Genomic DNA, 13,592 nt, shown 5'->3' with positions numbered 1-13,592 from the left:
GTGTTGTGCTCAGTTTTTTCTACTAGTGCCATGAAAACTGCGGCGTTTCCTACGTTTTTTGCCAATTCTAGATGAGTCTCATAGAGCATCATGTATAGGTGCTGTTTTTTCGAATAGAGCATCTTAATTTCATGTAGTAACCAATATCGTTCTGCAAATGATTTCGACTTTTGTGCCACTGTAGAACTGTTTTTAACCTTTACATTAATGTAACTTGGAATTAAATCGTTCTTTTTGCATGTTCTGTTGAATTTTATATGCTGTATCGTCTTATGGAGTCTCAAATGTATTTTCTTGAAGCTGTTGTACACGTTGACAGGGAATGCTTGACATAGCTGTATTGACATCTTCAACTTTTGTAGCCCTGTCTTCCTCAGTTGCGTGTAATATTACGATATATTGATAATTTTTACTTATGGACCGTCTGACAGCAACTGAATAAAACACAATTTTAGTGCCATACGCGTTTCGCCTTTATTTTCTGCAAGGCATCATCAGTGGCCTGGAATATGTACAATGTTAGCTATTTTATTTACATTTTTGTCACTGTGCCTATAGGTTATAAACAGTTCTGGTGGTTGGTATTTCCTATTAAGTAGTAATGTTTTGAACTGTACTTACAGATTGTGTAGACAGTTTCTTACATATTATGCTCCTGTTGCATTTTTTGTGTTGTTCTTCTTCCTATGAGCGCCAATTTACTGTTTTTTCCACATTCCACAGCACTATGCACTGAACGCTTATTTTAATGCAATGTTTTGGTTTCTGTTGCCGACTGTCAAATGTTTTTGCCAAAGATCGAATATTACTGCCAAACTTATGAGTGTAACTATTGAAGTATCTGTGGTCTGTTCGTGTATGCATTTGTGTGTGCATTTGTGTATGTGTATGTGTATGTGTGTGTGTGTGTGTGTGTGAGTATGAGTGTTTTTTGGTGTGGTATTAATTTAATTTAATTTTATTTTATTGTATTTATTTATTTATTTTTGTTTTTGTCCTGTGTATATGTGTGTGTGTGTGTTTTGGTGTGATATATATTTTTGTGCTGTGTGTGTGTGTCTGTCTGTATTTTGGTGTTATGTAATTTATTTATTTATTTATTTTTTTGGGGGGGGGGGGCTGTGTGTGTGTGTGTGTGTGTGTGTGTGTGTATATATATATATATATATATATATATATATATATATATATATATATATAAATTAATAGAGGGAAACATTCCACATGGGAAAAATATATCTAAAAACAAAGATGATGTGACTTACCAAACGAAAGCGCTGGCACGTCGATAGACACACAAACAAACACAAACATGCACACAAAATTCAAGCTTTCGCAACAAACTGTTGCCTCATCAGGAAAGAGGGAAGGAGAGGGAAAGACGAAAGGATGTGGGTTTTAAGGGAGAGGGTAAGGAGTCATTCCAATCCCGGGAGCGAAATGACTTACCTTAGGGGGAAAAAAGGACGGGTATACACTCGCGCACACACACACATATCCATCCACACATATACAGACACAAGCAGACATATTTAAAGACAAAGAATTTGGGCAGAGGACATATATATATGTTATCATTTCCTTTATTAAGTGTAGTAGGGAGCCTGTGCTGATGTGTGTTTGTTCATTTATCACATGTTTGTTTTCTGCTATGGCTTTCTGGATGTGGAAGTTTTCTTGCATTTGTATAAGATGTTTGTCATGGTTGCTTATTCTCATTATTTTCATTTCTTGTTCCATGTTTGTAGGATAATGGTTGTAGTGTTTTAAATGCTCTGCAAATGTGGAATGGTTTGTTTCATACTTCCAACATCTGATATGTTCTTTGTATCTTGTTTCAAAATTCCTGCATGTCATGCCTATGTATACTGCATCACAACTTTGACATTCAAGTTTATATATTCCTGATTGTTGGAATTTGTCCCTCTTGGTAGCTGGCTGGCTTAGGTGTGATTGAAGGGTTTGCCCAGGCTTATATGCTATTTTGAAGCCCTGTCTCTTTAGGATGTTTGCAACTCTGTGTGTTAGTTTATGTGTGTAGGTCATGGTGTACCATCTGGTTCTTTTCTGTGTGGTGTTGTCATTGTGTGTGTTTGTTGAGTGTGTTTGTAAGTTTTCAGCTTGTGAGTTCTTTTGTATTGTGGAGATGTTGTGTTTGTTTTTTATTTGTGTTTTTATTTTTTGATTGAGCCTGTGTACCACATGTGTGTCACACCCGTTGTTCCTAGCTATTTGTATGATCGTGTTCATTTCTTGTTCAGAGTTTCTCTTGCTGAGTGGGATTCTGTTTAATCTATGTAACATGTGTCTTAGTGCTGCAAGTTTCTGGCTGTGGGGGTGGTTGGATGTGGAATGTATTTTGTGTCCGTGGCTGTTGGTTTTCTAAAGATGTTAAATGTATGTTTTCCATTTTCTTTTTTAATTGTAATGTCAAGAAAATTTATTTGATTTTCTTTTTCTTTTTCAAGTGTGAATTTTATGTTCTTAAGAGCTTTGTTTATTTCTGAATGGAGTTCATCAATTTTTTTTTTCTTGTCAGACGGTCCATAAGTAAAAATTATAAATATACCGTCAATTCCTAAATTACAGTATTTGTTGTTAAACATGGTACTTCCTTCTAAATTATTTGTTGTATTGTCTAATAATAATTAAAATGTTTCTTTAATAAAATGTTTTTAAAACAAATGAATATGATAGCGTTATTTATTTTAAGCTGCTAACTTCCACAGATGTTTAAATATACATTTCAAACAATAACTTTCATGATTAAAAAATATTTGAAAAATAAACCTAATTTAAGAAATTAAGTATTAAAATAAAGACCAGAGCTAAAATTCAGCAACACGAAAATCAGAAAAGAAAGGACTGTAAAAATGCACAAAATATTTTTCCAGAAAAAATCTCTTATTATTCTAAAACGGAAGACTGTAATTAAAGATCTTTAACAATGATTAAACCACGAGCTTTTGTATTTAAATAAAAAAATAATAAAATCAGAAAAATTGAGGAATGGAAGAGGTAAAAGACATACTTGTCCTTACTGAAAGCAAATTTTAGAGCGAGGAGTATAGTAGCTGCACTTGACACAGGTTTTGCTCTAAAACTGGACTAATTACGTACGAGAGCAAGGTAGTGATGTCCCGCTACCTGTAGCTTGACTGGTGCTGCCTTCTGTTGTCCATTTATAGGATTAGTTAGAAAGAAGTAGTAGCAAACGTTTGAGCTGTTCGGAGATGAAGATACAATTCACTGGCAAAAAAAGTAGAAAAGAAGCGAACTGGTATTGCTCTGCATGCCAGAACACTTTGTCTTTTCTATACTATAGAAAAGCTGAAGTGTTCTGGCATGAAGAGACTTGTGACATTGCTCAGTAACACATTATTCACTTTTTTTGAAGGTCAATTATACTTCCCGCCATACATTGCATAATTTTTTATCTATGAAAGAACAACAAAAATATGAAAACTAACTTGAAGCTCGGTCTTTTTTTAACGTGTGTTACACGTTAAGTCATATCAAATGCAAATGTGCTGGTAAAATTTTATATAGTGGCACAAATGACTTATCTTCTGGGCCCGAAATTTTTCAAATGGCTGATCCTCAAGTGTTACGTTTTGAATGAGAGTTATAACGCCCTGTGATTTAAGAAATTCACTGCACATTCTCACACGTAACATACATAATCTTGCGTGGAAATTTACTTTGAAAGTAATGCTTCTCAAGCCACTATTCGTAACATTTTCCAGTGATCTGTTAGAAATGCAAACAATTGCGACGCAAGCACATCAAATGCATGTTAGTTGTTACAGACATACTGCATAATCTTCGACCTAAAGCCTTCACACTTTTCGGTGACGGCAAACTGGTCTGTGCATTGTGTAAATTACTCGTTTTCTACGCAACTAAACTTTTATTTTGGTGTTATTCTCTGATTTATGTTTCATTGCTGCAGTATTATTCAGCAATAGTAGGCTAAAGTTCTTTGTCAGCGTATCAGATCTTACACGTCAAACCTACAAAAATTTAACTGAAATCTACAACAATGAAAAATCCCGGAATTCTAAAAAATTCCCGGGTTTTTCCTGGATTTGACCTGGATGAAAAAATTCCCGGATTTTTCCCGGATCTCCCGGGCCGTATACACCCTGATCTAACATGCTTATGAAGTTGTTGTAAGAGTACAAAAAGTTTGGTTAGAAAATTAATTTTGAGAAGATGGAATGTCTATGTCGTGGAGAGGAGGGAAGTAACCCGGACATTGATAGACATATTATCAAACTGTGTAAAAAGTTTAATTACCTGGGTAGTATCTTATTGCATGATGGAAGATATGACAGAGATACCCAACAACAGATCAGGCAGGGAAGGGTGGCTATCCAAAACGAACACTGTACTTTAGGTCCTCAAAAATGAGTTGAAAGGTTAAAATTCATTTATACTAATCCATCATTGAACCAACAACAAGCTATTGAAGTGAGTGTTGGGAGTTCACAGAAAGAAGCAGAAAGACACTTGGGGCTTTAGAAATGGACCACTTCAGAAGTTCCTGTAGAATTTCCCGACTTGACCACATAAGAAATGAGGAAGTAAGAGAAAGGCATAGATTCATTACAGTATTATGGACAAAATAGAAGAAAGATTGCTAGGATGGTTTGCACACATCAAAAGAAAGGATGAAGACAGATGACCCAAGAGAGTACTTTCATGGCAATCACCAGAAAAGAGAAGAAGAGGAAGACCATGGAAAGTGTGGATAAGTGGTATCCAAGAAGGAACGGTGAGAAGAGGAATGGAAGAGGATGATGAAGAATGGTGAGATCGAGACATTTGGCAACAGAGATGCAGGATGCGGTGACAGCTGTAGCACCCCTGCAACATGGAAGAAGTTACTCCATTTTTCATATAAAAGGTAAATAAATGTATTGTAGTTGGTGAAACATACTATCAACCCTCACCCACTTCCATGAAGATATGAAATTATTCACAATTGTGTTCAGCTGCTGACCCCATGTAAACACTCACTGATGTAAGATATGTTATAGTCTTCACAGAAACAGAAACTGTCTGCTGGGTTGTATAAACTAGAAGCATGATTATTGCAGCCACTGGAATCACATTTCATTATGTAATCAGGTTTACTGTTACTTCGTGGTTTCAGTAACCATCACATAATGTCTCAGAAGACACTACACACACATACAACATCTACGATCTTTCTTTACTACTCTCGATCCATTTAAATCAGATCTGCCACTGTGAAGCCACATAGCCTTCAGGAATACCATTTCTACACTCGTCCTTCTTCAGTGGTAGAAAGGTGACAGTACATCCTAAAACAAACGCTAAACTTGGGCATTGTTGCTTTCTACTGTTGGAACAATGCTCCTCATCCTGATCACTTAGTACCACCCCATTACTTACTATTCTCATTATTCCAGAATAGACCCATTAGTGTTCAGTATGAACAGTAATATTTAATTCTTTCACTACACAGCCCGTGGAAGAGATCTGCATGCTAGTTGCCATGTCTACAGCCATTCGCTAACCCCTTCGGCCAAAAGTCACATACACACATCCAGCTGGTTGTCAAGCTCCAGTAATCTGCCAGAACCAGCCAACATGCCTGCAAACCAGTACTGGCCGGCACATGCTTCATGTGTATGTAAACTTATCAGACAAGGACCAAAACATGCTGGCTTGCTGTCCCTGGTATCTCTGGCAGCTACCACATGATGTGCCAGTCTTACTGGCAGCATACGGTGCCTCGTACACTACAATCAGGTCATGTGCTCCACATGGAAATCTTTCCACCTGCCTATTTAAGATTCCGTTCAACAACCAGCAGGCAGAATTTTCTTAAGTTCTGGGCTTTACACTTGCTGCGACCAGCGGCCGCTCTGGGTTCTACGCCACCTGTGCCCAGTGGCTCACCTGTTGGAGCAGACGCTGAGCTCACAGTAGCTTTTTCGTGTCGACTCTGACACCAGCCTGGACTTGTGGATTAATGGACATTTGTGTGCCACGTGGTATTTCTTCTTGTAACTCACAAAAGGAAACCAAGAAATACAGATAGTTACTGGGTGAGAGTATTTCTTCTTGTAATTCACTGTGGAGGGTTCATTGTATCATGATCTACTTGGGAGCCAATATTTTCTTCGTGCAACATGTATTGGTCACCTCATAATTGGCTATTGTACCCCCAACCAGTTGTAGGTTAGAACACTAGCATATCAAATTTAACTAAAGATACATCCTCATATTTCTGATACCAGTTTTCCCTATAATGAATGATGTCCTGATTAAAAGGCACAGGTTATTGAAAAACACAAAGCCAGTTCACCGCTGATTGCAAAAAACTGCCACAAATTGCAAATTGATATTTCTGGTCTTTTGTTCTCTTAGTAAACTGAACAACTTCTGAGATTTTCCAACGAAATGCAATCTTTGTGTTACATGTTCTTTTTACCCTTTCAACTTGTGTTACCTATCACACACTGCTCGTATTAGTATCATCAAGTTTCTTGAGGCATAGACAATATCATACACATCCTTGGTGACCCACAATTTAAAAATTATATGTATTTGTTTCAAATAATTATGTATCAAGAGAATTTTCTGTTAGGATTATATTCTTTAAATGGAATGTCAAGTGTCCTGGTCTGTTGAAGTTCTCTTAAGGGTCACAGTTCATGATTTTCATTTAATTAACATTAGCTATAACATCAGATCAGAACATGTACATTTGGTTGCCTCATAGCTCATGTTTCCAAAAACCTTGATCATGTCTACACATAGGCAAATTTTAGTTAAAGAAATTCATTACGACTAATCACAAAAAGTCAGTTAGAGTGTCTTGTAACTTTATGCAGCAACTGTGAAAGCTTTCCTAAAATCAAGAAAAATGTGCTCTCTTACCATATGATCATCATCTAATGACAATCAATTTAGCTTTAGGAAAGGTCAAGGCACCAGACAGGTCGTCCTGGCAACAACGAAAGTAAAAGGAAGGTTCAAGAGTAGGGATTTAAATTCCAGGCGAGAAAATATCGATGATAAGATTTTCCAATAACACTGGTATTCTCAGTGAAGGTGAAGAAAAATCACAAGATCTGTTGAATGAACTGAACAGTCTAATAAACACAGAATACAGATTGAGCGAGCTGAGGAAAGACAAAAGTAATGAGAAGTAGCAGAAATGAGAATAGTAAGAAACTTAACGTGAAAATTGGAGATGATTAAGTTAATGGAGTTAAGGAATTCTGCTACCTTGGAAGCAAAATAACTTATAAATGACAAAACAAAGAGGACATAAAAATCAGACTAGCCCAGGCAAAGAGGGCATTCATGGCCAAAAGAAGTCTAGTAGTATCAAACATAGGCCTTAATTTTAGGGAGAAAACTCTGAGAATGTATAATTGAAGGGCAGTGCTGTTTGGTAATGAATAACGGGCTGTGGGAAAACAGGAACAGATGAGAACTGAAGCGTCTAAGATGTGCTGCTACAGAAGAACATTGAAAATTAGGAGGGCCGAGGAAGTCCTCCACAGAATCAGTGAATAACCCCAGCATATGGAGTAGACTGGCAGGAAAAAAGGGCAGGATGGTAGGACATACATTCAGAGATCAGGTAACAACTTCCACAGTAGTAGAGGGCGCCGTAGAGGATACAAATTGTAGATGAAGACACAGACTGGAATACAAACAACAAATAACTGAAAGTGTAGATTGAAAATGCTACTATGAAATGAAGAGGTTGGCACATGGGGGAAATTTGTGGTGGGTGATGTCAGACCAGTCAGTAGGGGTGGGGGGGTGGAAATTGCACTCTCCTTGAGCACAGGGGGATCAATGAACAAGTGAAACTCAATTCCAACCCACAAAAGATTTTTTCATATTTAAATAAGCCAATGACAAAGAAGGCACTCTAACACAATAAGAAGTTTCCATTTTATTTTTATAATTAAACTCCTCTGTAACAAAACTGAGCTAGCAATCCGTTTTCTACATGGATATCACTAACCAATTCAGAAAAAATATTACAAGAAGTGCAAAAATGTAAACTATGAAGTGAAAATACAGAAAATTTCTTAAAAGTACTTACACTATATATGTCTTGTGTATTTCTTGACCGTTAAAACCAATGACTACACTGACAAGAGCAATATCAATTATTTGTAAAACTTAATACCTGCTCAGAGGCTTCATCTTTAGTGTCTGGATAAATTCAGTATCATAATTGAGTAGCTTCAGTTTGTCATGAAGATCTTCCATGACAATAAATGGCATGAATGCAAGACCTGGCCCCACATCTTGTTTCTCTGGAGTACGCAGCACGTGATCATCATCATCCTCCATATTTTGGTGTACCTGCACAACAAAATGACACTACATGAACACAGAACAAAGTACTACTTATTCTTGTGAGACCCATTAAAAGGAGTATGGTATGTTCATGATTACAATAAATACTGACATCAAACATTAAACAATGGAAAATCTGGGATGGAATATCAACAATACAAATCAGGACAGACTGCTACTTACATAAAGAGGAGACATTCAAAAGTTAACAGAACTGGAGTAGGTGGCACCAACCCATCCCACTACCACTTACTCCAGTTCTGTCACAGACATTACCTACCCCATCGAAGGCAGGGCCACCTGGGAAGGCAGCCATGTGGTTTACCAACTTACCTACAGTCACTTTGTGGCATTCTAAAAGGACATGACAACTATAAGCTCTGCATGTGCACGAATGGCCACTGTCAACAAGTGTCCAGGGACAATCACTGTGCAGAATTCTTAAAGTACACGATAACTGTAAGCTGTCCGTGGGCACGAATGGCCACTGCCAACAAGTGTCCAGGGACAGCTGGACCACCCAGTTGCTGAGCATACAGACAAAACACCGTGTACTTGACTTCCACGACTGCGTCACACCCTGTGCCATCTGGCTTCTTCCCACCAACACTACCTTTTTCTGAATAATGCAGGTTGGAACTCTTCCTGCAACATATCCTTAACTGTTGCAACCCCCTGACCTCAATCTCTGCTAGTCCTCCTCCTCCATCTGCCTCTATCCCCAGCACTGCTTCCAGTGCAGCCTCACACATGCCTTCTATTACCCTAACACACCTGCATAGTACTTCCCCCTTATCTGCTTGTCTCCTCTTCCTTTATTCCCCTAAGCACAGCCTTCCAATGCCACACCTAACAGCACACCATCCTGTTCTCACCATGTACCAGCAATTGTTGATATTAACCATTAATGGTTAACATGTGCTGTTAATTAGGTTTCGGTATCAATATATGTTCGAAAGTCAGTTGCTGATCAACCCAGGAAGACCATAATGCAGTACAAATTTAGTAATAGGAGGGAAATTTGCTAGTTATTAGACTCAAATGAATGTAACAACAAGCAAAGCTTCACATTCTGACCCAGATGGGACAACTGGGATAAACTTAGGACAGGGTCATCCTCTGCCACCGGTGGCACTTGATGTGGTATGGAAGGTTGTGGTGTAAGTACACTACAGTCCTGGCCATTGTCGGCTTTCCTGACCTTGGAGCTTTTACTTCTCACTCAAGTAGCCTCTCTATTGGCCTTACGAGACTGAGTGCACCCCATTCCAGTTGTCCCACTGAGCAAAACTCACCTGCTGCACAGGGAATCAAATCCATATCCTCTGCACAGCAGCTGGACAGGTGGAACACTGAGCTACAGGGGTGGACCATTGAACATTTTTTCATAATTTTCTTTTCAACTGCTAACACACATTATACTCTTTTAAATCTTTGTACCCTGTTTTGTATAACATGCAGATTTTATTATCATTATCTATTCATTATGTGAACAGATTATTTTCATCTATGAAGTAAGAGGCTCAATCTAGCGTAACTACCACGATTCTTTTCTTTTTCAAAAGCAATTTTCAGCCAGACTGCTAATATTATTTGAGTGCTGAGTGTTGTTTAACGAAGAGTTATATGGCTACAGAATTAATTCCTTTCTGAGTCAATAATGAAGTTATTCCATTCTTTTCCACTACTGGCTTTAAGAATGAGAACATTTCTGTCACTTTCAAACTGCAATGAGTTAATATAAAATATTCGAAGGATGTCATTATGCCCACTGTCATTTTGAGAGGCCTGAACATAATGAACACAGGTGAACACCATGTATTGTTCTTGCTATGAATTCTGTACAAGAAATCCTTTATTTAAAAAAAATAATAAAAAAAAGTTTTGTGAATGAAAATAGGCTACATAATTTAATCTACTGCTTCATTTACCTCCAGCACAGGCAGTGATATGGAAATCTCAATCTCAATCAATCTCTCTCTCTCTCTCTCTCTCTCTCTCTCTCTCTCTCTCTCTCTCTCTCACACACGCACACACAGACACACAGTCATATTTTATGTAACCATCAGTTTGTGTTGTTGTTGTTGTTTTGGTCTTCAGTCCTGAGACTGGTTTGATGCATCTCTCCATATCATACAGTAAAGCTGCATGCCCTCGGGAAAAATTACGGCCGTAGTTTCCCCTTGCTTTCAGTCGTTTGCAGTACCAGCACAGCAAGGCCATTTTGGTTTGTGTTACAAGGCCAGGTCAGTCAATCATACAGACTGTTGCCCCTGCAACTACTGAAAAGGCTGCTGCCCTTCTTCAGGAATCACACGGGCCTCTCAACAGATACCCCTCCATTGTGGTTGCACCTACGGCAAGGTCCATGGTTTGTATATGAAGCCAAAAATTTATGACTCATTCTTTTGCACAGCCATCTGCGAAACATATAACACTGGAATTTACCATGGTAGCAGCAACAGTTTTTATGTTAAGTTTAGCACTTAATCAGGTTCGATTCCAAATGGTACAGATGTGCTCAGCAACTGTGTTTATTGAAGGTTGTGAAAATGTATAGCAAGCAGTCTCTAATACTCTATTTATGTTAGGTCTCGATTTCAACCACTGTATGTCTATCATCAGTGCAGTAAGATGCAAGTCGAATAATTTTTTTGCTTGTCAATTCAGATAGCCCCTGCTAGACTATCAATGGCAATATTTCACTCCACACAGCGTTAAGCGAAATACTGACATGGATAGACCAGCAGGAGCTGTTTGTATGGACAAGTAAAAATGATGATTTGATTTGCATCCCTGACATGGGGTTCTGCATGACTTTTCCATAACTCTCCCCTTTCCTAAACCTTTCTAGTCTTTTTCTTTCATCCCTCTTCCTTTCCCTTCAACCCTTCTGCCAGAACAAGGAGCCACTAGCTCTGAAAGTTTGTGTATTTCTATATGCTTTATGTATGTTTTCTCCTGCCTCCATTTATTGAGTAGATTATTTATTTGTTAAAGTATATTAAAAAATTGGTATGAGAAGTGTTGAAGTTTTTAAATTTTCTAATCAGCATTCAGCCTTGGTTTCTAGTCAGCCTTGGTTACCATGGTTGCATGGAATCTGATAAATAAATAAATATTTTATTTTTGTAATTTAGTAATGATGACATGCAAGTTGGAATTTAAGGTAATTATCAGGTAGTACGAATGCGCAATGAGACAAAATACTGAAATCAAGAGGAAGGATGATGAATGTTTGATATTCCCTGGGGCTGTAAATAATGTGAAAGTGGATACAACAAGAGGTAGGTCAGTTGAGAAAGAATGAATACCCCTAAAAAAGTGATCACAGAAATCAGACAGTATCTGAAGAACCTGTGGGAAACAGAAGACATACTTCAATTAGTCAATGAAAGAAAGAAATGCAAAAAAGTTCATAGTAAGAAGGGAGTACCGCAATATAAGTCACCTATATATGAATTACGTTGGAAGTGCAAGGAAGCTAAAGTAAAATGACTGCAGGAAAAATGTGGATAAACCAAAAAGAAAATGGTCATCAGAAGGACTTATTCAGCATATATGAAACTAAAAGAAAAGGTGTCAACATTAAAAGCAAGAAATTCCACTTTTGAATACCAAGGAGGGGGCAGATAGGTGGAAAGAGTACAATGAGGGGAGGGAGGATCAGTCTTGTAATGTTACAGATGAAAAAATGGGTATTGATTTGGAAGACAACCCCCCATGAATTACAAACCTTGCCGAAGTGGGATGGTCGCATACCTCAACGATACATAACATAGGGATATCCACAGAGGGGCCAGACTTACTCATAGTTCCTGAAGATGAGCAGCAGCCTTTTCAGCAGCTGCAGTGGCAACAGTCTAAATGAATGGCTGATTTGGTCTAGTAAGTTTAGTCAACATGGCCTTGTTATGGTGGTACTGCAAACAGTTGAAAGTAAGGAGAAACTGTAGTCGTTATTCTTTTTTACAAGGGTGTGCAGCTTTATTGTATGACTTAAGATGATGCAATCCTCTTTTCTAAACTATTTCAGAGGTACAATAATCCCCCATTCGTATCTCCAGGTGGGTACTACTCATGACAAAAACAAAACCGGCATTCTAGAGATTGGAGCATGGAATGTTAGATCCATTTATAGGGTAGGAAAGTTAGAGAATTTAAAAAAGAGAAACGGACAGATTTAAGACAGACATAGTGGGGAACAGTGGAGTTGAAGAAGCAGGAAGAACAGGACTTCTGGTAACATGGGTACAGAATTATAAATACAAAATCTAATAGGGGTAATACAGGAGTAGGCCTAATGATGACTAACAAAACAGAACCATGTTTGAGCTACCACAAAGAGTGTTGTTGTTGTTGTGGTCTTCAGTCCTGAGACTGATTTGATGCAGCTCTCCGTGCTACTCTATCCTGTGCAAGCTTCTTCATCTCCCAGTACCTACTGCAACCTACATCCTTCTGAATCTGCTTAGTGTATTCATCTCTTGGTCTCCCTCTATGATTTTTACCCTCCACGCTGCCCTAAAATACTAAATACTAAATTGGTGATTCCTTGATGCCTCAGAAAATGTCCTACCAACCAATCCCTTCTTCTGGTCAAGTTGTGCCACAAACTTCTCTTCTCCCCAATCCTATTCAATACTTCCTCATTAGTTATGTGATCTACCCATCTAATCTTCAGCATCTTCTTCTGTAGGACCACATTTCAAAAGCTTCTATTCTCTTCTTGTCCAAGCTATTTATCGTCCATGTTTCACTTCCATACATGGCTACACTCCATACAAATACTTTCAGAAATGACTTCCTGACACTTAAATCTATACTCGATGTTAACAAAGTTCTCTTCTTCAGAAACGCTTTCCTTCCCATTGCCAGTCTACATTTTATATCCTCTCTACTTCAACCATCATCAGTTATTTTGCTCCCCAAATAGCAAAACTCCTTTACTACTTTAAGTGTCTCATTTCCTAAGCTAATTCCCTCAGCATCACCCGACTTAATTCAATTACATTCCATTACCCTCGTTTTGCTTTTGTTGAAGTTCATCTTATATCCTACTTTCAAGACATTATCCATTCTGTTCAACTGCTCTTCCAAGTCCTTTGCTGTCTATGACAGAATTACAATGTCATCGGCGAACCTCAAAGTTTTTATTTCTTCTCCATGGATTTTAATACCTACTCCGAACTTTTCTTTTGTTTCCTTCACTGCTTGCTCAATATACAGAT

General features: G+C 38.0%; 1 protein-coding gene across 1 annotated transcript in view; it reads right to left on the bottom strand.

The window, feature by feature from the left end:
- LOC126416469 (intraflagellar transport protein 57 homolog) overlaps positions 1 to 13,592 on the bottom strand; it is a 191,692-nt gene that overhangs the window by 145,418 nt on the left and 32,682 nt on the right. The window contains exon 2 of the mRNA XM_050084206.1: positions 8,189 to 8,367. Coding sequence (XP_049940163.1) covers positions 8,189 to 8,355 — 167 coding nt within the window. The 5' untranslated portion in view covers positions 8,356 to 8,367. The remainder of the gene's footprint in view (positions 1 to 8,188; positions 8,368 to 13,592) is intronic.

Source organism: Schistocerca serialis, chromosome 8 (genome assembly GCF_023864345.2).
Source record: "Schistocerca serialis cubense isolate TAMUIC-IGC-003099 chromosome 8, iqSchSeri2.2, whole genome shotgun sequence".
Lineage (NCBI taxonomy): Eukaryota > Metazoa > Arthropoda > Insecta > Orthoptera > Acrididae > Schistocerca > Schistocerca serialis.
This window is presented reverse-complemented; position numbering and strand designations above follow the sequence as displayed.